The sequence below is a fragment of the Corythoichthys intestinalis genome, chromosome 13 (genome assembly GCF_030265065.1).
Source record: "Corythoichthys intestinalis isolate RoL2023-P3 chromosome 13, ASM3026506v1, whole genome shotgun sequence".
In the NCBI taxonomy this organism is placed as follows: Eukaryota; Metazoa; Chordata; class Actinopteri; order Syngnathiformes; family Syngnathidae; genus Corythoichthys; species Corythoichthys intestinalis.
This window is the reverse complement of record NC_080407.1, coordinates 774,660-800,237: the sequence shown is the minus strand read 5'-3', so window position 1 is coordinate 800,237 and position 25,578 is coordinate 774,660. Positions and strand designations below refer to the sequence as shown.

General features: G+C 51.6%; 6 protein-coding genes across 20 annotated transcripts in view; 4 read left to right on the top strand and 2 right to left on the bottom strand.

The window, feature by feature from the left end:
- Window positions 1–2,096, top strand: part of usp44 (ubiquitin specific peptidase 44) — a 111,336-nt gene extending 109,240 nt beyond the window's left edge. For 5 of the 7 annotated variants that reach the window (XM_057854658.1, XM_057854661.1, XM_057854656.1 and 2 more), the window contains one exon: window positions 54–2,091. In XM_057854658.1, the coding sequence (XP_057710641.1) occupies window positions 54–178 (125 nt within the window). In that variant the 3' untranslated portion in view covers window positions 179–2,091. Of the gene's footprint in view, window positions 1–53 lie in introns of all 7 variants that reach the window. The other 2 variants (XM_057854660.1, XM_057854662.1) reach the window with 2 other exon arrangements.
- On the bottom strand, window positions 647–3,436 carry LOC130928271 (methionine aminopeptidase 2-like). Its single transcript, XM_057854703.1, has 11 exons — window positions 3,218–3,436; window positions 2,565–2,651; window positions 2,444–2,497; window positions 2,277–2,379; window positions 2,055–2,216; window positions 1,805–1,986; window positions 1,648–1,742; window positions 1,487–1,583; window positions 1,290–1,393; window positions 1,115–1,230; window positions 647–1,055 (listed from the first exon to the last, which is right to left on the bottom strand). The coding sequence occupies exons 1-11, from the start codon at window positions 3,375–3,377 to the stop codon at window positions 803–805; spliced, it is 1,413 nt and encodes a 470-aa protein (XP_057710686.1). The 5' UTR covers window positions 3,378–3,436; the 3' UTR covers window positions 647–802.
- On the top strand, window positions 3,219–18,989 carry LOC130928215 (FYVE, RhoGEF and PH domain-containing protein 6-like). Of its 2 annotated transcripts, XM_057854574.1 has the most exons (22): window positions 3,219–3,425; window positions 8,765–9,549; window positions 10,476–12,009; window positions 12,886–13,006; window positions 15,146–15,213; window positions 15,381–15,411; window positions 15,799–15,950; window positions 16,018–16,174; window positions 16,236–16,323; window positions 16,384–16,434; window positions 16,494–16,552; window positions 16,611–16,682; window positions 16,746–16,814; window positions 16,878–16,961; window positions 17,023–17,102; window positions 17,170–17,272; window positions 17,331–17,474; window positions 17,544–17,646; window positions 17,706–17,800; window positions 17,873–18,001; window positions 18,076–18,224; window positions 18,292–18,989. In XM_057854574.1, the coding sequence occupies exons 2-22, from the start codon at window positions 9,540–9,542 to the stop codon at window positions 18,332–18,334; spliced, it is 3,342 nt and encodes a 1,113-aa protein (XP_057710557.1). In that variant the 5' UTR covers window positions 3,219–3,425; window positions 8,765–9,539; the 3' UTR covers window positions 18,335–18,989. The 2 variants fall into 2 exon arrangements, with proteins under 2 accessions (XP_057710557.1, XP_057710558.1); XM_057854575.1 differs by lacking the exon at window positions 3,219–3,425 and having other exon boundaries at window positions 7,106–9,549.
- vezt (vezatin, adherens junctions transmembrane protein) lies at window positions 3,577–10,053 on the bottom strand. Its single transcript, XM_057854811.1, has 13 exons — window positions 10,018–10,053; window positions 8,799–8,887; window positions 8,102–8,212; window positions 7,092–7,172; window positions 6,841–7,013; window positions 6,463–6,747; window positions 6,112–6,273; window positions 5,896–6,031; window positions 5,469–5,812; window positions 5,213–5,406; window positions 5,050–5,156; window positions 4,776–4,983; window positions 3,577–4,673 (listed from the first exon to the last, which is right to left on the bottom strand). The coding sequence occupies exons 2-13, from the start codon at window positions 8,832–8,834 to the stop codon at window positions 4,216–4,218; spliced, it is 2,295 nt and encodes a 764-aa protein (XP_057710794.1). The 5' UTR covers window positions 8,835–8,887; window positions 10,018–10,053; the 3' UTR covers window positions 3,577–4,215.
- A 58-nt stretch (window positions 18,990–19,047) lies between the features above and the next one.
- On the top strand, window positions 19,048–20,000 carry ndufa12 (NADH:ubiquinone oxidoreductase subunit A12). The gene is made up of 4 exons (XM_057854796.1): window positions 19,048–19,214; window positions 19,379–19,464; window positions 19,527–19,614; window positions 19,679–20,000. The coding sequence occupies exons 1-4, from the start codon at window positions 19,126–19,128 to the stop codon at window positions 19,851–19,853; spliced, it is 438 nt and encodes a 145-aa protein (XP_057710779.1). The 5' UTR covers window positions 19,048–19,125; the 3' UTR covers window positions 19,854–20,000.
- Window positions 20,001–20,722: 722 nt separating this feature from the next.
- On the top strand, window positions 20,723–24,966 carry LOC130928277 (peroxisomal succinyl-coenzyme A thioesterase-like). Of its 8 annotated transcripts, none has more exons than XM_057854721.1 (11): window positions 20,999–21,698; window positions 22,604–22,818; window positions 22,893–22,992; window positions 23,057–23,247; window positions 23,318–23,481; window positions 23,540–23,659; window positions 23,729–23,805; window positions 23,879–23,978; window positions 24,051–24,131; window positions 24,270–24,411; window positions 24,500–24,966. In XM_057854721.1, exons 1-11 carry the CDS (start codon window positions 21,658–21,660, stop codon window positions 24,622–24,624), a joined length of 1,356 nt encoding a protein of 451 aa, XP_057710704.1. In that variant the 5' UTR covers window positions 20,999–21,657; the 3' UTR covers window positions 24,625–24,966. The 8 variants fall into 8 exon arrangements, 7 of the variants coding, with proteins under 7 accessions (XP_057710710.1, XP_057710709.1, XP_057710711.1 ...); XM_057854722.1 differs by having other exon boundaries at window positions 21,000–21,675; XM_057854723.1 differs by lacking the exon at window positions 20,999–21,698 and adding an exon at window positions 21,789–22,128.
- The last annotated feature ends 612 nt before the right edge of the window (window positions 24,967–25,578 follow it).

Sequence of the window (25,578 nt, the reverse complement as noted above, 5' to 3'; positions counted from 1 at the left end):
ACGAAAAATACAACGTGTCGCCCTTTAAAGAGACGGTGCGTCATTGCCGGCAGGTTTCTGGGTTCACTGCAACGACTCCAAGATGAACGTGTGCTCCGTGGACGAGGTGTGCCGAGCGCAGGCCTACATTCTCTTCTACACGCAGACGGTCGCTCGGGGCAAAGACCGGCCGCCGTAGGAACGGCCTAATTGGGCCACGAGGTAGCCGCTTGAGTGTACGGTTAGATTTTAAATCGAATGAACTGCCAGATCTGCCACCCGTTGTTGAAAGCGCTTTAATTAACATTGGCTAGCATCGCAGCAAAACATAATCGTGTTAAATGGCTGCGATTTCATGGTGGCAGGTCTTTTTTTTCCCCCCCTTGACAGATGAGCTAAAGTGCCCTTAAACAAATGTATTTTTCTAGTGCGAGCTTTTTGCCTGAGGAATGTATATTTTGAATTCCAGATTCAACACCATGTATACATACACAAGACACGGGGATTTGAACTCTTCCAAAATGGAGGATTCTGTACAAAAAGTTTCCTTGAAAGCACATGTTTGTTTTGAGTACTATGCAAATTGTTACCTCACTTTGTTCTTGAGAAATGACCTCAATAAATGAGAATATTTTTCCACTTTTCTACTAAAAAAGATGGACGTCCGTAGATGAGCAAATTCCTTTAATCTTCTTTTCCTTACAAAAACATTCCGGGGAGTGGAAAAGGGCGAGCGACAGAAGCCGTACGGACCGACCGAACGTAGCTTATCCGGCACGCGTGTGGGATGGGAACGGATAGAAAAGTCAGAAAGCGAGCCCGTTCAGTAGTCGTCTCCCCGGCTCACCACCTCCTTGCAGGTGGGCCTGAGCAAGATGGTGTGCTCGAACTGCGCCGTGTAGCAGCCCTTGGTGTCGCAGAGCGGCGGGTAGGGGTCCACGATGCCCAGGTCGCACAGGTTCTTCAGCGCCATCAGGTACTTGCTCTCCCCCAGGCGGTCCAGCCAACGACGGCAGAACGCCAGCGTGCCAAAGTTCTCGTTGATCACGTTGAGGAGGTGCTTGGCCCGCGGGAGCCTGAGGCGGACAGAGCGGGTAAGTCGCCCGCCGTCGCACCAAAAACAAAAAAGACCGACCTGATCGGCACGTGTCCCACGTCAAAGTTCTTCATGTAGTGCGAGCACTCCATGTCGTCGTGAACGACGCCTTTCCCCGTGCTGCCGAACGTCTCGATGGCGTACACCTCGCCTTCCTGCCGCCGAAAATGAAAAAGGTCATCGGGGGAACGCCCGTCGGGACTCTAGTACCCACCTCCATTTTAGTGGCTTCTCCTCCTTTAACGATGGGCACCGTCTTTCCGGCGTGTATTCTGTACTGGCCGATGGAATGCCCGTTGAGGTTTCGGATAGGTTTCACTGCGGGGGGAGGGATTTCATTCTTTTAGCACCGTTCGTCATGCTCTCAATTTGCACTTTTCTGTCTTTGAGCGAACTCGAGGAACGCGTCACCTTGGTACGTTTTTCCATCGAGCTCCACTTCGTAGGACTCCATGACTTCCTGAATGGCCTCGCCGACGTCACACAGACGCACGTCGATTCCGGCGTTCTGCGGGAGACAGCGGTGTGAGTTTATGCGCACGTGACCCACCCAAAAATTCTTCAGGCGCTACTTTGATGCCCGTGTTGGTGGCGTCCTTGACGGCTTCCAGCAGCTTGTCGTACTTTGGGTTGAAGGTGACGGTGAAGGCACAGTCGATGATTCGCCCTAGCGGGCGGCGGCGAACGGTTAGTCGGCCGTTCGGGTCAAAGGTCGCTCGCCGGGTTTACCGTTGACGTGCGTGCCGAAGTCGATCTTGCACACGTCGTCGTACTGCAGGACGGTGGGGTCGCCGGCGTTGGGAGTGTAGTGCGCGGCGCAGTGGTTGAGCGAGCAGCCGGTGGGAAAGGCCAGGCCGGCGTGCAGCTTGTTCTCCTTGATGAGCTTGCGGGAGCAGTCCTCCAGACGCTCGCTGACGCCGAAGAAGCAGCTCGGCGTCATCGATCGGCGCGGCCGAGGGGAAGGAAAGGGTATCCTCACCATATTTCGATCATGGTCATCCCGGGTTTGAGGAAGCCTCTGACGTGACGCCGGACCTGCCTGTGAGCCTCGGCCGCCTGTCTGAAGTCGTGCCACACCTCTTCGTTGGCTTTGTCCAGCGCTCGCCGCTCCTCGTTGGTACTGCGCCAGGCCGCGCTGCGCCTGCCGTCGCGTGCGCTTTTAGACCGTCGATGACCACAATTTGTACAGGCGCGTCCTTACCCGTCTTGCGAGGGAGGGTATTCGCACTCCTGACCGACGGGGAAGGCGCCGCCAGGGTAAAGCTCGCAGATGGGAATTGACGGAGGATCGGTCTGACCTTTGACTGGGGGGAAAAAACAAACGTCAGAAAGCCTGCCTCTCGGACCAGCGGCCCGCTGACAACTTACGTCCTTTCTTCTTCTTTTTTTTCTTCTTCTTCTTCCCTGCCGAGTCGTCCCCATCTGTTTAGGTCAGCGATAGATTCAAATTTGCACTTGGAAGACAACGACAGGGCACGCCGATGCCCACCTTCTTCACCCTCCTCTTCCTCCTTGTCCTCTATCACCTGTTTTTCCAACTCCTTCGTCACCTCGGCGACGCCGTCTCCGTCGGGACCTGCGGCGCAACAACGCAGATTCAGCTAAATATACCATGAAGTGGCCGTTTCTGTATAATGACAGCAATGTGTCCCAATTTAACACTTAAGTCTAATTTGCTCCGTTGAAGTCACGCAAGATGACGTAACTGGAAAATAAGTCTGGGAAAGTCGTTTGACCTGTTTAGTGAACGTCAAATTTCAGCTTTTTCCCGGAAATTCAAAGTGATCTCTATCCCGCATGGCTAACGAGGAGAACACCGGCAAGTCCAGCTCGACAAATCCATGGACTTCCGGCTCAGTTTCACTACACGCCCAGTCGATTTTGAACTATTATCTCAAAAGCATCTGGTTTAGTATTGTTCCCGACGTATCTCCGTCTTCGTAGCGTGGAACGACAGCTATGTTGAGTTTCATCCTTTTGATTTCGAGCAATTCAAGCAAACCCGACGCGCGGGCGTTTTATTTTGAAGGCGAATTTCAATCACGTCCGGGATTGAAAGCTATAAATATGCCCACTCTGTCGCAGCAACGCCAACAGGTAGCTATGGCTAAGCTAACGCCGCTAGAGGCAATCCGGGCTCACCGGGCGTCGCTGACTTGTTCTTCTTCCTCTTTTTTTTCTTCTTTTTGGCCGCCGCCTCTTCCACCGGGTCGGCGTCCTCGCGATCCGCGGCATCGCCGTTCATGTCGGCTTCCTGGACCCGTCTTTGCTCTGCTAGCGTCTCCGCGAGCACCGCCGCCATGATGATGACAGGCTGCTGCCGCGGCTAGATCGGCACGGGGTATTGTGGGTAAGTATGGGGAAATCTTGACGTCGTGACGCGTTCATAGAACCTCGAAATTTTGTCGACTAGTAACGAAGGCGGCCACTAGGTGGCGCAAATGGACGAGTACGAAGGTCCATTGTTGATATTCGCTCATCCCAGTACATTTGTGAGGTAGGACAGGAAGCTCGTGACTTTAGGATATCGTTTACAATTTTGTAGGATGTCTCTTTTTATGCTAAATGTGAGGAGTGTGTACATCCACTTGATCGGGTTTCTGTCGTGATAACAAAGTTAATAGTAGTGAAGCCCCCGGCTGTTGTAGGCCAGTCAACAAAAACAATCAAGTGACCCACCAAACCTGTCCGTCTGGCCCCAGTGTTTGCAGCCCAGGATACTATTAAAAACAATAGGCCTTTTTTTTTCAACTGCGTTTTATTTCACGTTGGAAAAAGCACACGGGATTTGTAGACCTCCCCACACGGCAAGCAGAGGCAAAGAAAGGCTGTCCCGTAAGTGATTGTCTCTCACTCGAGAGAAACGATTTCAATTCCGAGCACTTGGAGTCCACGTACACTGGTGATGTGAAATTGAACACGTGAGGCAGCCGAAATAACGTTCTCTTTCTGGAAGCTTTGGATCAGACAACCTGATCGCGCCACTCCAGGGACAAATGATGTTCTTTACCCAAAAACGGCCTGGTCTTATTTATTTTTGGAGTCTCACACGGTTCTTTAGTCATCCCACTACAGAATAAATTTGCTCTCAAAATTAATTTGAGCGGTTCTGTTACGACACCGTCCACGAGCTTAGACCGTCAGTGCTCGTCATCCTCGTCATCTCCAAACGTCTGCTCCTTCATCTTGGGCAGCGAGTGCGAGCGCGCCGCCACCTGCATGGCCACGGCCGAGCTAAAGCCGAGCGACGGCGAGCCGTGGATCTCCGTCAGTCTGTCCATGATGGAAAAAGTGGGAACTTTGGCTTCGAGGGAGCCGTCCCGTCCCTCCTCCTCCTCCTCGCCGTCGTACTGGTGCAACTCGGAGGCGCCGCCTCCTCCTCGGGCGCAAACCGACGTTCCCGCCGCTTCCTCCTCCGCCTCCAAACCGCAACTGAACTCAGAGGGGTCAGGCCTCACCCGCTGGTCTTTTCCTTCCCGCGCTTCCTGTCCGTTTCCTGCCTCCGAAAGCTGGTTTCCGTCGTCGTCGCCTTTTTCTGCTGAGGCGGCTGGCGCGGCGGATGGATCCGTCACGGCGTCGGAACAGCAAGTGGAAGCGGCTGCAACGACAGGAAATACTCGGCCGACTCAAAGCGGCTCTCCTCCGTTTTGACCGCTAGCAAGTTGCTTCGGCGGAGAAATCTGGATGCAAAATTCCAAACCTCGGTCACTGAAGAGCATCTGCTTTCTCTTCATCCTCTCGCCCTCGGACGCGCGGAAGCCCAGCACCGATTTGAGCTCGAACAGGACGCGGCGGGACTCTTCCCGCTCGCGCCGCTGACGTTCCCGCTCCTCTGGCGTCTGCGTGTCGCACGGCGATTCTTTGCCTTCGCCGTCCGAGTCCGAATCGGAGACGTAGCCCTCCAATTCCTGTCACGTTAAGGCTAATGGAGTCATTCGGTTCTGGCGAAAAGGCGCCGAAGAGGCGGTACCCACCAGTTCTTCCGGAACGGGATCTCTGTCCAAAATCAAAGGATAGGACGGAGGAGGATGGGGCATCTCGGACGTGGGGGTCCCGCGCAAATCCCCACCTTCGGCGTCACCTGCGGACGCGACGCGTAAATCCGGGGCGCAAACTTTCTCGCCGAGATTTTCCTACCCGGACGATCGTCGGCTCTCTTCAGCATGCGCTCCACCTGTCCGACGGTGTCGTCCCAGCACCCGGCGCTGGCTCGCATGTGAGGCTGGAGCTGTTGCAACCGGTCGCTCAGGTCCCGGTAGCCCTCCGCGGTCAGCTCGCGGGGTTCCTTCGATACCATCAGCTTCTCCAAGTCGTCCTCCAAGATAATCATTCTGAAGAAAGCGTCGCCGTTAGCCACCCGGAGGCGTACGTCGACGGTCCGGGCGCGTCTCACTCGCTCAGAAGGGCTTTGAGATGCAGCTGGAGGCTTCGGACGGAAGCGTGAAGGGCGTTGAGCTCCCGGCACTTCTCCCGGACCCGGGCGCCGGCGTCCCGGCCCCGTGACCCGGCCCGCGTCTCGAAGTGGCGGTGGAAATCGTAGCTTCGCCGGACCTCCTCCAGGCAGGCGGCCAGCGCTTGCTGAAGAGGCTCCGTCACGGCGGCGATGGAGCGATGCAGTGCGGGAAGGGGAGAATCTTGGTCTCCCTTACGTTCCTCCTCCAGGCGGCGGGGCGACATCAGGAGGGCTAACCTGCGGAAGCACTCTGAGCTTTGTCCCAGCCACAGCTGGAACAACACCTGGAGGAGGGCAAAGTGTCACGTCGTCACTTTTCATCCATCCTTTTTTTTTTTTCTCCATAACGTGTTACAGGATCGGAAACCTTGAGGGCCGGCAGGCTGTAGTCGTCGGTCAGCTCCTGGGCTTGCTCGTCGCCTAGGTGTTCGATGCCCAGGCCCAAGCCCAGTTCCTTCAGGGGCACCGCAGAAACATAATTGGTCACGTTGTCGACCTCTGAGCTCAGCGGGAATGTTGAGGGAAGCCGTTAAGGACGTGGAAAGAGAGAAGAATCAAATTTGTCAATCAACACTGAAAATACGTAAAAGGATATTCCTTGAGCATGTGACAGGTGGCCCTTCGCGAGGCTCTGAAGGCCGAGCGGAGGGCCCGGTAAAGGGCCTTCCGCAGTCCCGTCAGCTGCTGGCCTCGCGCCGCCGCCCCCCCTGGCCCCGCCCTGCTAAAGTTGGCGGCTGCGCTCACCCTGTCGAGCAAACTTGACAAGTGAAATGCGATACGACTGTAGAGGCGTCCCGAATTGGTACACAATAAAACACAACACTGAGAATTGTTTGCAGCACGAAAAATTAAACCATATAGAGCCATGCAGATTCCCGGCATGCGACGAGCGAACTAAAAATGACGCCGATTTCGACGAGTCGGGCGGCCTTACAGGGTGAAACCTCTGGAGATGACTTCCGTCTCCTGCACCAGACGCAGCGCCTTGCGGGACATCCCCGTCAATGTCTTGCTGTCGTGGACGAGCGCGCGCAGCTGCGAGACCCGCGTGTGGACGGCCCGCTGAGCGCCGCCGCGCTTCCACAGCGCCGCCGCACGCGCGACGCTCCACCCCAGCGTGATCAGGACCCAGAGGGCGGTCGGCAACGACCACGCGCCCCCGGAGGCCGAGAAGAGACCCAGCAGAACTGCCGTCGAGCCGGCCAGACCGGCCGAATCCCTGAGCGAACGCGATCGGAGGTCAATTGACACGTGGTTAGTGGATTTTTTTTTTTTTTTTTTTTTACACTGGGGGCGGGGAGTTTTCCCATACCATGACGAGGGTGCGGCGAAAAGACGGGGTCGAGGCAGGGCACGGGCTCCGTCGGGAGCCGGGCCTAGCGTCAGCAGGCCGGGGTCCAGCAGCTCAATCAGCTCCACGTCCTCCTGTAGCAGAACGTCCTGCTCCAGGATGCAGCGCACCGAGTGCTCTCCCAGCACGCCGTCCTGTGACAGACATGGCGGGTATAAAGAGGCGGCGTTGGCAGGTTGTTGTTTTTTTTTTTTTTTTCAGGTTTTACCCACCAGCTGCTGCTCCAGAGTGTGAGACTTCCAAAAGGGGCTCCACTTCCGCAAGGATTCAGCCAGCATCCGCGTGACTCGCCCCTACACAAGTGCAAAAAAAAAAATGTTGTTATTGTTGTTGTTTTAAACTCATTTCTTTGGTGACAAAGCATCATCGATCCCATCTAGCCAGGGTGCGGACTGACCCATTTCCCCAGGGCGACGGTGGTGTTTATTAGTTGTATTGATTTGGAAAGAGCATGGAATTCCTGCAAACTGTGCACAAAAGTAGCCATTTGTTCCACGCCAACATAATGGTCGACGAGGTCAAATGACGCCAAACTTTAACTCATTGGCTGCCATTGACGGAGACGGACGTCCACGCCATTTGAAAGTTTTTTTTGAAGAGGCACGCGATTGGACGTCAATGAATGAAATATGAATGAATGAAATATTTATCGTCATCGGTATCATTGACAATTACAAAATGTGACATGATTTGACCGAAAGGAACCGAAGAAGAAGACAAAGGCAGACGGGAGGAATCACATGCTTATCAGTTTCCCGTCCCCCCCATACAGCTAAAGATGCACAATCAGACATGGTACAGTTACATACATCACATGGCCACAAACTGTACAATAACACAATCAACAGTCTGGGTTTACAATAATTCAGCATCCGGTCAAGCAGCTCGATTGTGGTTGTTGACACAGCAGTCTCTTGCACAAGATTAGTGGTCTAAATTTCAGGGCTTACAAGGTTATGGCTTTGTCGTGACCCTGACATTCTAGCATCTATTTGCTGTGGGAACATTTTGTTGTGGCTATGTGTGTTGCAGCAGTGATTATGTGTTATCGCAGCTGGTGTGAGTAGCGACCCAATCGTCGTCAACGGCGCCGAAAGAGTTCACGAAAAGCAAAAGTAGGGATGACATTTGTGGCGACCGAAGACCGATCTGCAGAAAGGAAGTTGAACATGTGGAAAGTCCCAGAGAGGCAGGGGAACGTCACAGCTTTGTCAATTCTCACCTCGGTCTTCCGGGGACCGCCCGGGTCGCCGTCATCCTCCCGCGCCGCCGTCGGGCACGCCTCAAAGTCCGTGCGTCCCAAGTCTTGCAAGTATTGGAAAAGAGGCGAGTTCTGTCGAGAAAACACGCAGGTCAGACGACTTCCCATCTCGCGCCGACCTGTTGAAGCATCTCGGCTCTGCTCGGCCGACACACACGCATAGATCCTAATCTCCTCGCGCGCGCCGAAATACGTCCTGATGTTGTCCCGCATCCCCGAAACACCATAAAATGGACGTCTTAATCCGTCCTTGCAGTCAGCATCATTTCATGACACTACTGGACACTTAACAGATGCATCACGGGACTCCGTCTGTTGAATTACCGTGACGTATATATACTCTCGGGATAATACTCACTTCCATAGTCACGCTGAGCTCATTTTGTCGCAATCCAGATGTATGCGTGTGTTACCCAATTTTTAATCGGAACCGACGCGTTGGTTCCGTCCATCTGGTCGTCCCCGCCCCACCTAGTGCCGTCAACAACCAATAATAGTCTCTAAACTTGCCCCCGTCCATCACGAGAACAGCAAAGCATTAGCATTTATTGGACACTTTTGAATTAAAAAAAAAAAAAGCATACATTTATCTGTAGCTAAAGCGCGCGTGTCTATTTGTTGCAGGATGACAAAGCATCGGATCACAAGTGTCACTGACCTCAAACACGACATCGTCGTCAAACTCCTCCGTCATGGCGCTCCTCCATTGACGCGCGGCTCGCTCCGCATGCCCAACTTCGGGAGCGACTGGACTCGATGGTGCGCCGAGAAAAGAGAGAGAGAGAGAGCGAACGAGCGAGGCGGTAGTTTAGCCGCGTTGCTAAACTTGGCTAAAAAACTACAATTCCCACCGAAGCGAAACTCTTCGAAAAAGGGAGCCTCTGCTCCACAGCGCCCCGGGTGATCATTTTATGGACGTGCCTTACCGTTAGAAAAGTCAAACATTCGGAGGACGCGATTTCAAAATAAATCATACATCAATTTAAAAGTTGCCGGGAAAAAAAAATACGTATTGATCGTCAGCGTGTATTATTTGAATCGATGCATCGCAGTTAAATTATTGTTCTTCTGGGGGGAAAAAAAGCGAGACATGTCGTTCACAATCGAGTTGGATGCTGCGTCAACAACCGGAAACTGTTTGCTCGCAGCGCTTCCTACTTGACGCAAACGACAAACTTGCCGAAGCTGGAAAAGGCAGGGAAAATGGAAAAAGCAACACAGAAAAAGTCCTTATCGGTGGATAAGTGAGCAAGATAAGGAGTCCGAGTGGCGGCCGGCGGTGCTTTTTCTTCTTCCCCAAGTGACAATGGTGCTGAGGCAGGAAAGAACGGAGAGCTTCCATTGAAAGCGAATTTACGTTCCTCATGGAGAAAGCAGTAGCAGCAGCAAGTCGGGAGTCATGAGCACAGGTTTGTGAAAATCGCATTCTACTTTGGAGTCAAATGCCTATAGAAAATGCATTATTGTGGAAAAAGGATCCGCTGTTTCCGAACCGCTTAATTACAGCCTTTCCCGAGGAGAAGAAGGGGGGGGAAATCGCCTCCGCATAAATAGTACAATAGGACTCACTAGACGTCATGTTGGGAGTTCTTCAAAGGGCACCCACGAGTGAAATGAGCATAAAATTGGCCCTTTCGTTTTAAGTGGTTGACTTGCAGCTGGTGGTGGCCGAAACTCCCTTTGTCTTATAACATCTGCCCTGCTGTTGGAGTCCCCATGCGCTTCGACTAATGTTGCGTTTGAATAAAAGTTCGTCCTTACATAGATTTGGCGTCATCGGAGTTTGTTTTTCTTAGTTTGCGCGACCTGACGAGTCGGACAAAACTGCCAAACTCGCTCGTCTCTTGTCGTTTAAAGTACGTGAAGGGCTTTCATACCATCGTCATGACCGCTGGCGCCGAATGGGAAATATTTAGGAACCATTTGAACTTAACGTGGTTTCTATGGCATTAACATGAGACATTTTCTACATAGAGTATAGCGTCACGTCTGGGTTTTGGGTCACTGAACTTTTTAGGAACACGGCGGATGTAAAATCTGTCATTTTGTTACTTGCTGAAATTACTGTTACTTTTTTTGCCAGGGGAGTGTAGATTTTTGTTGCCTATATTACAAATTAGTTGTGGGAGATTTCCTTGCCCCACAAGTTAGTCAGATGGTCCTCCCGTATTTCCCATTCAAATGTATTTGTCACACGACAACCCCCCCACCCCGAACCCGGCGTGACCATTTCACACTGCCATCTCACAGCTGTCATTGCTGGTATTTGAGGAAGGAAGTAGAATGCATTTGCGTGGGAATATTTTGACTCCTTTTGTGTGTTGTGTCCACCCAGGTGTGAAGAAGCCACCATTAGCTCCCAAACCTAAACTTGCCCAGGCCTCCCCCCCGCCCGTCGCCCCCAAACCGCCGACCGCGGCCCCCGACTCTGCCCGGCCCTCCCCCGCCACCCTCAAGCGGACAAAGCCGGCTCTGGCCCCTAAGCCCCGCGTCCCAAAAGCCGCAGGCCCCTCCGCCCGAGCCCAGCTTATAGCATCTCCTGGGCAAGATCTCGAGGACAACCTCTCCCCGCTCGACTCCAGAAATGGGACGTTATCGGAGCGGGAATCGGACGACGTTGTTCCCGCGTGCGCCTGCGGGCCGCGGGATGGCTGCCGGTGCCGGGCTTTGGAGAACGGCGCGCAACAGCTGAAGAACGGGATTCTTGAAGGAGCGCCGAACGGAACCGAGGAGTTTTCGAGGGTGAGCGAAAAGCTCCGGGATGAGCCTGACGGACGGAGACGCTCGGACAGGGCGAACGAGGGCGACGGGACGCGCGTCGACGCCTCTTCTCCTGCCGCCGAACGTCACGAGCGGCCGGACTGCGGCGACGGCTCGGTCCCCGCGCCTCCCAGTAAGCCCCTCCCCGTCCCGCACCCTCGCAAGCACGGGAAGCCGATTCTGGCGAGGCAGGACGGGGTGGAGGGCTCGGCTCCAGAGTCGGACGATCAAAAAGAAGAGAACGCGGTTTCTCGGGAAAATGACGACGACGCTCCCGCGCCGCCTCCTAGGCAGACTTCGCTCTCCCCTCGCCTCCAAAGGACGCGGCCCGCCTCCCCGAAACCGCACAAGAACATTTCGCTCGGCCCGCTCTCCCGGCCTCACCCGGCGGGCGAGCCCGAGGCCGAGGAGCGCGCCGGTAACCGAGAGGAGGACGGCTACGGCGATTTTAAGCGCTACCCCGTCACGCACAGCCTCCCCAAGCAGCTGAAATTGGGCCGCCCGCCACCCCCGCCCCACCCCAGGAGGGCCTTTTCCGCCGAGGACCGCCCGCCGCCTCGAAAACCTCAGCGGCACAGCCTCCCCGCCCCGCCGCCGCCCCCTCTCGGCCCCTCGAGGGAGCTGCCCGCGCCACCTCGGGAGAAAGCTTCCCGGCGTTTCGCCCGTCCCGGCGTGACCTTCTTCAGCCGCCATATGCCCACCAGGAGCAGCGTGCCGCCCAAAAGCCGGGCTCCGGCGCTGGGGGGCAAGCAGCGGGCGCAGTCCTTCTCGACCGCCGACCTAGCTACCCGCCTGGACCCCAAACAACGCGGCCTCTCCTTGCGAAAGCTTCTGGAGCTGCGCGTGTCGGTCAAGATGCTGCCCAAGATGCTGGCCAAAGGAGGCCACTCACCGGACCGCGCCGAGCGGGGGCGGCGGCCCAACAGCTGCGTCGACGTGGTCGGCGATGACGACGACGCCGGCGGAGCGGAGTACGAAAACGTCCCCCTGTACGAGGAGATCCCCGAATACATGAACTTGCCCTTTCACAACGGCGATCCGCGTTGGTCGCGGGATGCCGACGACGTCTACGAGGCCCAAGATCCCTACAGGAGGTTCGGCGAGGACAGGTTTGATTCTCGTCCTTTATTGAAACCCGGATTTCGTTTGACGTTTAAAATCTTCAGGAAAAATGTCACACAGTGTAGAAATGAATAATGATGATGTCATCTCAACTGACTTACAAATGACTCCATTTGATCTCATCAGCTTCCAGCAAGCTGCGACTTACTCGCTGTTATGTTGAAACAAACTAGTTACAGTCAATGTAGGACGCGGGCATAAAGAAAGCGCAAATAATATGTACGTACGCGGGTCGTTGAACTCTACATTCCGCCATCAGCTGTAAAAGCATTTGTGTGTCATACGAGAGCCGCTCCGGGCGGACCCCGCTTTCTAGGCGGCGACAGGTGACATCGGCGCGACTCGACGGCCTGCTAAACGCTCGCGCGGCACCCCCGTCTTCCTGCCGGTTATTTTCAGCGTGCCCAGCAGGAAATGTCTGAGCGCGGCGCAAAAAAACGACGCTCCAGAAGTGGGAAAATAACCACCGGCCTCCTCTGACTTAGGCTGGCCTTCCTCACCCTTGTGTTTAGTCTTCTTGAAACCTCGACCCTGTTTTGTTTTGTTTTTCTTTGACTTAGGGAGAAAATGGTAGTCCTTAACTTTGTTTGAACTCATTGACTGCCACTGACAGTGATTGTCGTTAAATTTCTTTGAATTTAAATGGTCATGTTTCGGCGTCATTAAGTTCAAAAGTGATGTCGACCAACAGTGCAGCTAGCGTGCTAAACAAGCGCGTGACGCAAACCAAATCCGGACTCGCCTTCGTGGACAATCTGACCCCATTGTCGGAGTTTAACGATTATACTGCGCTGAACATAATAAGGCATTTACACTACTTTGCTATTTTCAACGTCAATTTTGATTCTCTTGTTGTCGAGCAGCGAACGGCCGAGAAGGGACGTCCACTCGGAGGAAGAGGACGAGGCGGCCCGCAGTTGGGACGAGGATGAGGATGACAGCTCGTCCTCCGGTAAGGAGCACGCGGACGAGGCTGACAAACAGGTGAGTGCAGTGGGCAGTCGGCGTGTGTTATTGGAAACAAAGCTCTGCATAGATTGACATGGAAAAAGGCGCTTGCGTGAGCCTTCCTCCCCCAATGATGTACCGCGAGCAACACGTCACTTCCGCTCATTAATATTCATAGCGTTAGCTACTGTTGCTAAGTGGGGGACAAACGAGAGGTTGTCCCCAATTGTACATGAATGGAAAGGAGATGTTTACAGAGCGAAACCTACCAATTCTCTCCGAAAATGATATCCCTGGTGCCAAATTCACTGGCAAAGATGTGGAAGAACATAAAAATGTTCAGTTAAATCGATGGCTTGAGTGTCGAGGGCTGAAAAGAAATTAACAAGCTGTTTTCTGAAATTTCCAGGTTCACGGTGAATCAGTAACTGGCACATTTTTGCTCAATAGACAATGTTTATTGATTATCAAATCTAGCGTCATGAAAATGCAGAATAAATGAGACAATCCCACAAGAGCAAGCAAACAAGTATCACAAACAAGTATAACAAATGTCAACGATGACGCTAGATTTGAGTTTGTCAACCTCAGAATCCCCGCGTTCCCGTTACAGCAAAACAAAATGTCCCTTTAGCAATGAAAATCGCTTACCGTGACAAGTGAGTGGGAAGCCAGCAACACTCCAGTAAAGCGGCAAAAGGACAAAGCTGGGCGATCCGTACGCAGCGGACTTCACGGGTCACCCGGAAACGTCTGCTTTTGTAAGGACGCACCCCTCGGAGGCGGAGAGACCAACTTCCGCCTCCGAGCGGCGCGGCCCCGTCCAATGACAAACATTAAAGCTACTTTTTGTTCAGCCCCCTTGAAAAATGACTTTTCACATGGGACAATTGAGCTGTGCTGCAACAGATGTAAATATTATGGGTGCAAAACAAGTTATCTTGTGAGATTCCCTCCTAGCTATGGAACTCAGGCGCGTACTATGGTACAAAACAAGTTATCTCGTGAGATTCCCTACTCAAGCGCTTCTCCTAACTATGGGATCAAGGTGAAAAACAATAGAAGTTGTTACAATCTATGTCACAGAAGCAATCACAAAGGCATAATGTAATATTTTCCCCCATCACGAGCCGACCAAAGCATAGCCTTAGCTTTTTTATCGACACCTTTTTCTTACGCGACTGACAATGACATTCTCCTGTTTCAACAAGCTCTCCTTTACCACCAGCCCTGTCTTTCTTATACATTTTATCCTCTGGTTGTCCTACGTCTCTGACCGTTCTTGGGGGTAATGTAGTTAGTTTTGTGTAGCGATCGCAAATGCTAATCAGTGACAGCCAACGAACACGTTTCATTTTTTCATTGATAACAAATCTTAATTCTGTAATTTATTTACACTTCCCCCTTACTAAAGTTGTTGTTTTTTTTTTTTTATCAACAGAAAAGGTAACTGGCAGTCAGATACCATTTTAATTATTTTCAGGTCATTCATTGTCAGACAGAAGCAGCACTGCAAGTCACGCTAAAAAATAAGTTAAAAATATCAAAATGGCTTACCTCTTTTTCCTCTGAAAGACCATGCCAACCCAACAAAATGTTCACTGCATATGAAATGCGAATGGATTCACCGAGCTGTCGTTAAAAGTCTGCGCAAGTTGATTCATTTTTCATATTTTTTCCTCCGAGTTTTTGGTTTCGGGAAACATACGAAGAAAACATCCGTTTGTGTCGTAACATAGGTCGTAATGTCTGGAGTCGTTTCTACAAGTTCCAAAAAAGGAATGTGTGATCGGCATGTTTGTTTTTGAAAGATTACCGGAGAAAAGTAGCACAAATTACGTTGTTTCTATGCGAGGGCGGGTCTATAATGTCCCACTTCGGCTTTACTTCTGCTTTAAGACGTGACGTCAAGGTCTAAAAATAGCATGCGATCGGTACGCCATTGACTATTTTTTGTCACTATGAGTGATTCATTTATTTTAACAAAAAGATTGGACGTCTCTCTCTGTCATTGGCAGCCAATGAGTTAACTGTAAAGTCTGCGATCACTCAAGAAGCAGCCGTGACGGCCCTCACGACAAGCGCTGCTTGAAGATAAAGCGTTTTTAAATAGCTTTGAACAATTGGTCGCTGATAACCAGAAAGTTTGACCGAACGCGTGCTTTGACCCGGCAGGAGGAGGACGAAACCAAGCGCAAGAAGGTGGCTCACATCGCCCGGGAGATCATGAGCTCAGAGAAAGTGTAAGTGACGGGCATGAGCTGCTGCTGCTGCTGCTGCTGCTGTTCAGATAAACTTGCACAAAACAAGAATGAAGATGGATTATGTCAGATTTTGTGTATTTTCCCTGACCCCTACCCAAACCCGACTAACCACCTCTTTTTTTTTTTTTTTTTTACTCTCTGTGTAGGTTTGTGGATGTCCTCAAGCTTCTCCACATAGTAAGTGACACGATCCTAACTTTAGGATTAGTGGAAAGTGCCATCCGGCGGCCGAGAAGAAAAAACGAGGTCAGCTCGCATTCTTTTCTGCCCACGGATGCGGCAGCTGCTTCCTCCTGCCACCGATCTGACCTCCGCGCGCACACACACACACACCGACATAATTGCCCGCTACGCTGCGCGCATTCTTGTGGCCAGAAATCCGGCTGATGTGTGACGCCGATGTTTTGGAAGTTGCGTGCGCGTAGGTCAAGAAAGTCAAATATTACATAAGATCGCACGCAATTATGCCGTTGACGGTCCAAACGGACGGGATGTCTAGCGCCACCTGTGACGGTTTAATGTCTGAGGTTTTTTTTGCAGTTTTTTTTTTTTTTTTCGCCCCAGGACTTCAGGGACGCCGTGGCCAAGGCCACACGTCAGAACGGCAAGCCGGCGGTGGACGATCGCGTCCTCAGCCAGGTCTTGTACTACTTGCCTCAGCTCTACCAGCTCAATAAGGACCTGCTGCGGGAGCTGGAGGAGAGGGTGGCGCACTGGTAGGCCGGCCGGAATCGGCGGTCACGGCGACGCCTCGTCTCACCTCGCGGCTCTGCGCGTCCGCAGGAGCGAGCACCAGCGCCTGGCGGACATCTTTGTGCAGAAGGGCCCGTACCTGAAGATGTACTCCACGTACATCCGCCAGTTTGACAACAACGTGGCGCTGTTGGACGAGCAGTGCAGGAAGAACCCGGCCTTCGCCGCGGCGGTGCGAGAGTTCGAGGTGAGCGAACTTTGCCGCCGAAGCCTTTCCGTCGGGCTGACGCAGACTCCTTTCGGCGCAGACGAGCGCCAGGTGCGCCAGCCTCGCCCTCAAGCATTACCTGCTGAAGCCCGTCCAGAGGATCCCTCAGTACCAATTGCTGCTCACAGGTGCTCGCTCATCTAGCGGACGGCACTGGAAGAGTCATTGACGCCTCTGTCCTCATCTAGATTATTTGAAGAATTTGCCTCGGGATTCAGAGGACTACAAAGACACGGAAGGTGAGAGAGAACATGGAAAGGAACGCTTCTTCCTTCATTCATCGTTTTCATCCGCGCAGCGGCCCTCGGCATCGTCAAGGAAGTCGCCAAGCACGCAAACGACATCATGAAGCAAGGGGTGAGTGTTCTCGACCGTCGGCGTTGACGTTTGCCCTCATCCTTGTGCCTTTTTTTAGGACAACTTTCAGAAGCTGATGCAGATCCAGTACAGTTTGAATGGCCACCACGAGATCGTTCAGCCGGGCAGGGTAAGTTCCCCCCTCGCTCTCTCCCGAAGTCCGGAACGCGACGGGTTTCGACGTCCGCCGCAGGTCTTTCTGAAGGAGGGAACGCTGATGAAGCTCTCCAGGAAGGTCATGCAGCCGCGGATGTTCTTCTTGGTAAGAAACCGTGGATCCCGAGCCTTCGTCTCCCCGCGACCTTTACCGTCGACGTCTTCTCAGTTCAACGACGCGCTGGTGTACGCCACGCCCGTCCAGTCGGCCCAGTACAAGCTCAACTGCGTGCTCTCCCTGGCCGGCATGAAGGTGAGACCATCCGCGGACGGTCGGGACGCGGCGCTCGCGACGGTGACCTGTCATTTTGCAGGTGAGCAAGCCCAGCCAGGAAGCCTACCAGAACGAGCTGAACATCGAAAGCGTGGAGCGCTCCTTCATCCTCTCGGCCAGGTTGAAAAATCCACGACGGTCGTAGTCGTCGCCGCTCGTTTTCGGCTGACCCGCTTCCCGCCCCCAGCTCGGCGACGGAGCGAGACGAGTGGCTGGAGGCCATCGCCGAGGCCATCGACGACCACGCCAAGAAGAAGATCAGTTTCATTTCCAGTCGCGGTCAAGAGGAGGTGAGTCTCCCACGCGCCGCGTTTTAACGCTCCTCACCGACCGAGTCCCCGCCCCCAGGCCGACGGCGCACTGGACGTCGGCGCCCCGCTTGGCTCCAAGGCCCCCATCTGGATCCCCGACTTGAGGGCCACCATGTGCATGATCTGCACCTGCGAGTTCACCCTCACCTGGCGGCGCCACCACTGTCGCGCCTGCGGGAAGGTACCCCTCGGCGCGCGACCCGTCCCGTCCCGTCCCCCTCGCCACGTCTCCTATCTTGCACTTCGACAGGTGGTGTGCCAGGCCTGCTCCAACAACAAGTACTACCTGGAGTACCTGAAGAATCAGCCGGCACGCGTGTGCGACCACTGCTTTGCTAAACTGCAGGAGAACAGTAAGCGCAACAACACGAAGGATGTAAAAGCGCAACTTGACGTTCCGTTTGACTCCCAGGTGACCGCCGCGCCTCGTCGTCCATCTCCCCCATCAAATCCGGAGCCTTCTCCTTCACCAGGAAACAAAAGAAGATTCCGGCCGCGCTGAAAGAGGCCAGTTGCGATCCGTCTAACGATAAGGCGAGCCGAGCGGTCGTCGCCTGACGGACCCGCCTTACCTCGCAGGTGTCGGCCAACACGGAAAACTCGTCCATGAGCGGCTACTTGAACCGATCCAAGGACTACAAGAAGCCGTGGAAGCGTCTGTGGTTCGTCATCGAGAACAAAGTTTTGTACACGTACGCCGCCAGCGAGGTAACCGCGGCGGCCGCCGTCTCCTTTTCGGTCGCGGCCATCGGTCCGACTTTGTATATCTCCTCCCGGGCCAGGACGTGGCAGCGCTGGAAAGCCAACCGCTGCTCGGCTTCTTCCTGCGGGAGGAGAAAAACGGACCGGCGCGGAAGCTCCAGTTCAAGCTGTACCATAAAAATACGCTTTTTTACATCTTCAAAGCGGACGACATCCCCACGGCGCAGAGGTGGTAACACGTCACTTCAGACATTCAAATCCCAATTTGACCGCCACGTCTTCTTCTTCTTCTTCAGGTGGATCGAAGCCTTCCAGGAAGCCATGATCCTCGAAGAGTAGACGGACCGCCGTTCCGCTTCCTATAGGAGTTGGGAGTTGAACTTTTCATTTCCCAGTGTGTGTACAAGTGGACAATTTTCCGCAAATGGCGGTCAAAACTAATTTGATGTGAAATTCAAGCACGTGACTTCAAACCAAGCCGTACTTAACCGCCATTGACGTGGAATCCATTTGGGGTCAGAAAGTTCGCGGCTGGTATTGAACTTCCGTTTGAATATTCCAAGTAACTGCCTAAATTGTCGGGGAAAAAAACTGGAAGCCAATCGCGAAATCTGAGGTGACTCGGAAGCAGTGATATTGTGTATTTGACAGCGCAATGTTGATATTTATAAAGTATGATGGAAGTATGAAAGTGCATCATTTTTTTTAACGAGGAATTGTGGTTGCACTAAACATCACGGACGCGTTGAAGAAACACCTCCAAAGACATTTGTACGTATATATTTTTGTATCATGTAAGCAATTGGAGAAAGTCCTGTTGTGACACTATTTTTGATATGACCCCTCGGTCTCACGTTTTGAAAAAAGTGGGATATTGTGTTTTATCCACAACTTTCAATGTCTTTGATTTCCATGAATTATTTGTATAATATCAATCGTTTGGAGGTCGAGTCTCTGACGAAACATCATAAACTGTCAGGCAACAGTTTTTAATTAAAACAAAAACTGGTCTTGTGTGTTTATTTGTGTTGGACGTCTCGCACGGAATCTTAATTTGGCTAGTTGTTGCCGTCCGGTGCGTTTTGGAAGCGGGACCCATCGTTGCCACGGCGAAAGAGTTCCGTCTCAAAATGGCCGAGTACGTCAACATTGTCCGAAGGGCTTTGGGACAAATAGGAGGTCACGGCGGGGTCCGGGGCTTTCTTCTACAACTCTTGAGGTGCGTCAAAGTAATAGTAATCGCTTGTGTCCAACTAGCAAGTGCAGCAAGCCTTGTTTTCAAACGGGAGCTGTGCAATATTGGCACTGAGATTTATTTGTGAAAGTACTCGTCGTGAAAAAAATTTTTTTTTAATCAAGTCCTTTGAATGTCACGTGTGACAGGGTAAACGATGTGAAGACGGGCGCCCTGATCGGTGTAGACAAATATGGCAACAAATACTACGAGGACAAGAAGCACTACTTCTTTGGTGAGAACGTCCGCCGTGACGTCACGTCCCAGTTACTCATTTCTAGTCCAAAATGCTTGCAGGTCGACATCGCTGGGTCATCTACACCACGGAGATGAATGGGAAGAAGACTTTGTGGGAGGTGGACGGCAGCATGGTGCCCGCAGAATGGTAGGTTTCTTGTCGACTTTTGCTTCAGATGTCATCTAACCCGTGTACCGTATGTGCCCGCCAGGCACCGCTGGCTCCACTGCATGACGGACGACCCCCCCACGACCCACCCGCCCGAACCCAAGAAGTTCTTGGCCGAGGTGCACCAGTTCAACGTGAGCGGCACCCCGCAGCAGTACGTGCCCTACCCCACCACGCGCAAGAAGATCCACGAGTGGGTGCCCCCCAAAGCCCAGTGACCCCTTCGTCTCGCCTCCGTTCTCATCGCTTCTCATTAAAAACTGTTCGCCAAATACCTGAGCGTGGTTGCTTATTATGGTTGTGAATAACAAACATGTTCTCTTGTTTTCCGAAAGACATTACTGGCAGTATTGGCTTTATCAATTGTGTCAAATAGGTACACTGGGCAACAATTACCAACAAGTGATGCAAATAAATCCCTATATTGGCCTGTGTGACAAAATAAGTAGCTCTTCAAAAACCCAAATGATTCTCTTGGTAACGTCATTTTTCTTATCGTCAGTTTAAAATTCAAATATGTTTTCAAGTCAATTATACTCACGAGATTTCGTCAGTTAATGTTGAACTTGGGGCTTTTTTAGGTTAAAATTCAAATATGTTTTCAAGTCAAATATGTACACAAGATTTCATCATGATGATTTGTTTTTGACATTTAAACGCCGTTTATCTGTTTTAATGTTGAACTTGGAGCTTTTTTATTTGCCTCCCGAAGGCTCAATTTGTCAGCCTCTGTAATAGACTGACATTGTATGTGCTGCCTCCTGCTGGATAAACCAGAAAATAGCCGCTGTAAATTATCTGCTTGCATCAATCCCCTTCGTTTAAAGGTAGCTTTTTTTTTAATTAGTGAATTCCATAAACATCATCTTTAACGCTATTATATTTTGGCGTCATCTTGAGTTATATCACTGTGTAATATTTATAATTGATCAAATAAATAGCACTTTAAAGTCAAAAAGATGATCTTGTACACCACAAAATGAGCTTAATGTGTAACATTTTTTTAATCGTTAGTTTAAAATTCAAATATGTTTTCAAGTCAAATATTTTATCATGATCATTTGTTTTGTATATTTAAACACCACAAAATGAGCTTAATGTGTAACATTTTTTTAATCGTTAGTTTAAAATTCAAATATGTTTTCAAGTCAAATATTTTATCATGATCATTTGTTTTGTATATTTAAACGCCGTTTATTTGATTTAATGTTGAACTTGGGGCTTTTTTTATTTGCCTCCTGAAGGGTCAATTTATCAGCCTCTGTAATAGACTGACGTTGTATGTGCTGCCCCCTGCCGGATAAACCAGAAAATAGCCGCTGGATATTGTCTGCTGGCATCAATCCCCTTCGTTTAATTAAAGATTGTTTAAAAAACAATCCCATCAAGAAGATTGTTTAAAAAAATAATCCCATAAAGAGTACATTCAACACACTTGTTTTTTTGGTGTCATTCTTGAGTTTTATGGCTGTGTAATTGTTATAGATTATTCCTCTATGCATTGGTGAGTGCTACACGGACTTCCTTCCTATTGTGGTGTACAAGAGAATCTTGGGCGAATGGAGAGCTGCGTAATATTTCAGCGTTTGTCATGTGTTTGAAAGCCATGAAAGGCAGCTTCGTTTATTTTGATCGCATACCCATGTTTGATAAACCTTCATTCACCAGTCTGTCTTGATATATTAATAGCTACCAATATGTTTTGTTTGCACAGTCGTAATGAAGTGTTCCCACCCTCATGTAATGTGAGCATTGTGCAATCTCCACCTGACACTTGTGCACAGTTTGGAAAAAGTGCAACCTCGTATGACCTTTTACAGCCTGGACAGTCAATGATTGGGCTGCTGAAATAAATGATTCCCTCGCTTGTTCCTGCTCACTCTGTGTACTTTTTGATGACATGACACCGCCAAGAGGAGCAGAAGAATTGGACATCCTTGGCTCTTCCAATCTACTGACACGTTTCTGTGCTCACGGAGGAACTTTGACCTCCGTCTAGGAGCTCAACGTGATGTCAAGTGGATGAGCATCACTTATGAGGTGCGGATAACCAGACCCACGAGGTAGGCGCAAGCGGTCGGTCGCTCTGTCGACAATTTCCTAGGGCGGCAGGTCTATAAGTGTCATGACTTTCGTTTTAATAACAACATGAGAGCGTTTAATCATCTAGTTTGCTTTGTTTCCTTTCAAATACGGTTTGATACAATCATTTTGTTGTCTTTCCTGTGATAGTTCATGACACTGTGGTCGAATTATTACTGTAGAAATACTTTATTAGACGACCTTGCAACTTATGTGCATTTGTTTGGGTATATTCAATTCATATATGCGTGTTGTTATCGTAGCCCGTTACGTATCGCATTTCTTATCTCGTGAACGTACACGAGGCGACAGGCCGTTTTTCACGTGAGGTCAGTGAACTTCACGCCAAAGCGGCGACGTCATCAACAAGCGACCCGGCTCGGTTTGATGACCACGTCGTCACGCAGCTGGGTAAATATATACAGAAATCGCTGTTGTATTGAATGTACACGGAGATGACAAAGAATTTTCACACAACGACGGTCTTCGGACTGATATTTGCGACTAGCTTTGGTAAATTGTTTGTTCAAGGAGAAATGGATCCGATCGCTTGTGTGCTTATCCAAATGCCCTGTAAAAGTAGTTTTGACTTCTACTTCCGCAGTCATACAAGCGCATATCATTTGTAGTATAAAGCAAGGCTGCACGCGAAAGCAGCATTGAGAAATCACTGCACCTATTTGAATCAAAATGTAAAACGTCATTTTCAACGTCTGCATTCATTCACAAGCTATTGATGCTTTTAAAAGTTGCCCTGCGTTTTTCACAAGAGGCGTATAGCGCCGTCTGGTGGTGAACATGATGATTGCATCGACCTTCTTCTTTTTCTTCTGGGATGGACATATCATAATTCCTACCATTTTTATGGCATTTTATTTGTTGACAGACAAAGGAAAATCGCTGCCATGTCCCAGTCCGCCCCGCCACCTATCTTGTCCGTGGCGCCAACGCGGGCCCTGGTGGACGAGACCTTGAGGGTGCGGGTGGACAATCTGCCTCCCAGGGCGCCCGTGACGCTGCGCTGCGAGCACCGGTCGGAGGACAAAGACTACTGGGAGGCTTACGGCCACTACGTCAGCGACGCCGCCGGAGCTGTTTCCGGTCAGTACCAAACAAGCCGCCGTTTATTCCAAATGATCGCCTAATAGAAGTCATTTTTGCCTTTGCGCCTCTAGTTGCCGATGACTTGAGTTTAGGAGGCACGTACTGTGGAAGAGAAGCTATGGGTCTGCTGTGGAGCATGCGACCCGTTCCCGGCAGCCGCACGGGCCTCAGGTGAGGAAAAACGACGATTGCGGGGTTTCGTGTTCGATTCCCAAACGGGACGGATTCACGGCAGGTTGAGGAAGAGGAACGTGCGCACGCCCATGCTTTTCACCATCTCCGTTTTCGCCGGCCACGTCGACCGCGACTTCGACGGCCGACCTCCTCTGGCGCGGGAGCTCGTCGAGAGGTGGTACGCGGCCCCGGGGGTCCGCCGGGTGGAGGTCGAGGACCGAGGAGTGCGAGGGACCCTCTTCATCCCTTCGGGTCAGTTCGCTCGTCGCATTCCGACGGAAAGCGCGCAGGAGTGACAGCCGGCGCTCGCTACCTCCTTCAGGTCCGGGACCCTTCCCGGGGTTGCTGGACATGTGGGGGGGCGGCGGGGGCCTACTGGAGTACCGCTCGGCTTTGCTGGCCTCGCACGGTTACGTCTCTTTGGCACTGGAGTACTTTGCCCCGGGCGAGCTGGCCTCCACGGACCTGGAGTTCCAGTATTTTGAGGTACGTGACGGGCGGCGGCGTTATCCGTCATTGCGTTGGACCGCGTTTTTCTCGGCAGACGGCCTTCGACCTGGTCCGACGGCATCCCGCCGTCCTCCCCGACAGAGTGGGAATATTCGGCCTTTCCATGGGCGCCATGGTGGCCATCTCCCTGGCGTCAGAGAGCGCCCGTGTCGAGGTGAGCGACGACCGCCGCCGTGGAGAGTTGAGGAACTTTCAGTCGGATGACAAAAGCTTCCGTCGGCAGCCCGCCTGTTGCGTTTGCATCAGCGGCAGCCATTTTTTCCCACGCGACCAACCCCTGAGTCAAATCAGCCAACCCAAGTACGGATAGGTCGCCGGCCGCACGCATATTTTCCACGTACGTTCGTAAATAAATGCACGGAGTCTGGCGCAGCGCCAGAAACGTCGGCAAGATTCGTCTGGACGACCAACAAAACCTCATCTGGCGAGATCTCGGCCTGCCCGTTTCCGGCGACCTGTCCCGAAAAGCGGACGTAGGTTCGCACTTGAGTCTAAGCCCCGATAAACGGCGCGGGCGGACCGACATTTGTGCTTCTGCTCATCAGGTGAGGAGAATCAACTGCCCTCTCTTGTTGGTCAACGGTCAGGACGACCAAAATCATCCGACGGTGGAGTACGCGGAAGATGTGAGCTGATCAACACGATGGGAATTCACTGGCGATGAACTCATTCGCTGCCATTGAAGGATGTCCAAATTGACATGAAACGTGTCCGTATTTAATCGTTCATTTGACCGCACGGAAATGTTTTGCCGTTTTCTCCAGATTGAGCGTATGATGCGCTCGGCGGGGAAGGAGCATCTTCTGACCCGTCTGGAGTACCCCGACACGGGTCACCTGATCGAACCGCCGTACTCGCCCCACTTCCGAGCCACCAACTTCATGTGGGACAGCAAGAAGGCCCGAGGTGAGCCACCCCTCGACGTGACTTATTGTAGCAAAGCTCGACGTTGCCCCCCCCCCCCCCGTCACTCACGCGTCCGCCGTCTGCTTAGTCACCCTTTTGTGGGGCGGCCAAACCAAAGCCCACTCGGACGCCCAAGAGGACTCCTGGCACAAGATATTGGCCTTCCTGCAGCGGCACCTCTACTCGGCGCCGCGTCCGAAAGCCAGGATGTGAGCTTCGCCTTTGGCCACGTACGATGTTGATTCGCTCCCAAACTGGAGGTCACCCAAGCAGCTAGCTCTTGTTTGAAAGGCCACTTGATCGTAAATATATGCCAATAAGGTCATTATCGCATGACTTTTTGAACTGTGGGATCAAGACATTCCATCCATGAGTCAAACTTTGAATATGTTCTGGTTGACTGTACAATCATCATCATCCCTCCTGATAACATGTTGGATCAATGTTCAAATATTCTTAGATGGCTCATCTTTAAAGTATTATGATGGATCATTTAAGCTTCATTTTATAAACGCAGTGATGTTGCCATTGAACAATAAAGCCGCTTCCGTTTCACTGTTTGTTGTTTGAGTGCATCACCATTTAGTGCAATTTCTCTTTTTTTTTTATCAACAAAATATACAAACGCTTCATCCATAAGCTTTATTCTTGATTCTTACTCGGACCATTGAGAAATTTCACGACAACATGTGCTTTCATTCCACTGCGATCAAGTGAAACGAGCGGCAAACGCTTTTCTGTTTCGGGCTTTGCGAGGAGGCGACTAGAGAGAGAGGGGCCGAGCCCAGGTGGAAATCAAGTATTTCAATAATCATGTTTTGGTCTTTTTATAACTCGGAGACGTTGTTGCGTTGCAGTTCAATATTTGTGCCAAAACATGCTGAAAATGTCCTCCTCCTCCTCACTCACACGCACGCACACAGTGAGAGGAGCCGTGAAGGGAAGCTTTGTGAGGAGATGAAGGCTGCCTTGTTTTGGTAGGGAGGAAAAAAAGGAAACTCAAACAGCGTGAAGGTTGTTTGTCAAATTATTGATTGTCGTTATATGACTGTCTTTGTAAATGTTCTCTTTGATCGCTTGTCTTTATATGACTACATAGGTAAACTTTCTCTTTTATTGGTTGTCTTTGTATATGGCACCCCTGTAGGGAGGGGGCACACTCGCTCT

Coding starts and splice junctions, on each gene's coding strand:
- vezt (XM_057854811.1), bottom strand. CDS start 8,834: ATGACGGAGGAGTTTGACGACGATGTCGTGTTTGAG. Junction 8,213..8,798: donor ACGACGATGTCGTGTTTGAG/GTCAGTGACACT, acceptor TTTTCTCGACAG/AACTCGCCTCTTTTCCAATA. Junction 4,984..5,049: donor ATCCCGTTCCGGAAGAACTG/GTGGGTACCGCC, acceptor TTAACGTGACAG/GAATTGGAGGGCTACGTCTC.
- ndufa12 (XM_057854796.1), top strand. CDS start 19,126: ATGGCCGAGTACGTCAACATTGTCCGAAGGGCTTTGGGACAAATAGGA. Junction 19,465..19,526: donor CAAGAAGCACTACTTCTTTG/GTGAGAACGTCC, acceptor AAATGCTTGCAG/GTCGACATCGCTGGGTCATC. Junction 19,615..19,678: donor AGCATGGTGCCCGCAGAATG/GTAGGTTTCTTG, acceptor TGTGCCCGCCAG/GCACCGCTGGCTCCACTGCA.
- LOC130928271 (XM_057854703.1), bottom strand. CDS start 3,377: ATGGCGGCGGTGCTCGCGGAGACGCTAGCAGAGCAAAGACGGGTCCAG. Junction 2,652..3,217: donor GAACAAGTCAGCGACGCCCG/GTGAGCCCGGAT, acceptor GTTGCGCCGCAG/GTCCCGACGGAGACGGCGTC. Junction 2,498..2,564: donor GGAAGAGGAGGGTGAAGAAG/GTGGGCATCGGC, acceptor TGACCTAAACAG/ATGGGGACGACTCGGCAGGG.
- LOC130928277 (XM_057854721.1), top strand. CDS start 21,658: ATGAGCATCACTTATGAGGTGCGGATAACCAGACCCACGAG. Junction 23,248..23,317: donor GACCCTCTTCATCCCTTCGG/GTCAGTTCGCTC, acceptor TACCTCCTTCAG/GTCCGGGACCCTTCCCGGGG. Junction 23,660..23,728: donor CAGAGAGCGCCCGTGTCGAG/GTGAGCGACGAC, acceptor TTCCGTCGGCAG/CCCGCCTGTTGCGTTTGCAT.
- LOC130928215 (XM_057854574.1), top strand. Junction 15,951..16,017: donor GAGGAGAGGGTGGCGCACTG/GTAGGCCGGCCG, acceptor GCGCGTCCGCAG/GAGCGAGCACCAGCGCCTGG. Junction 16,815..16,877: donor AGCCGCGGATGTTCTTCTTG/GTAAGAAACCGT, acceptor ACGTCTTCTCAG/TTCAACGACGCGCTGGTGTA.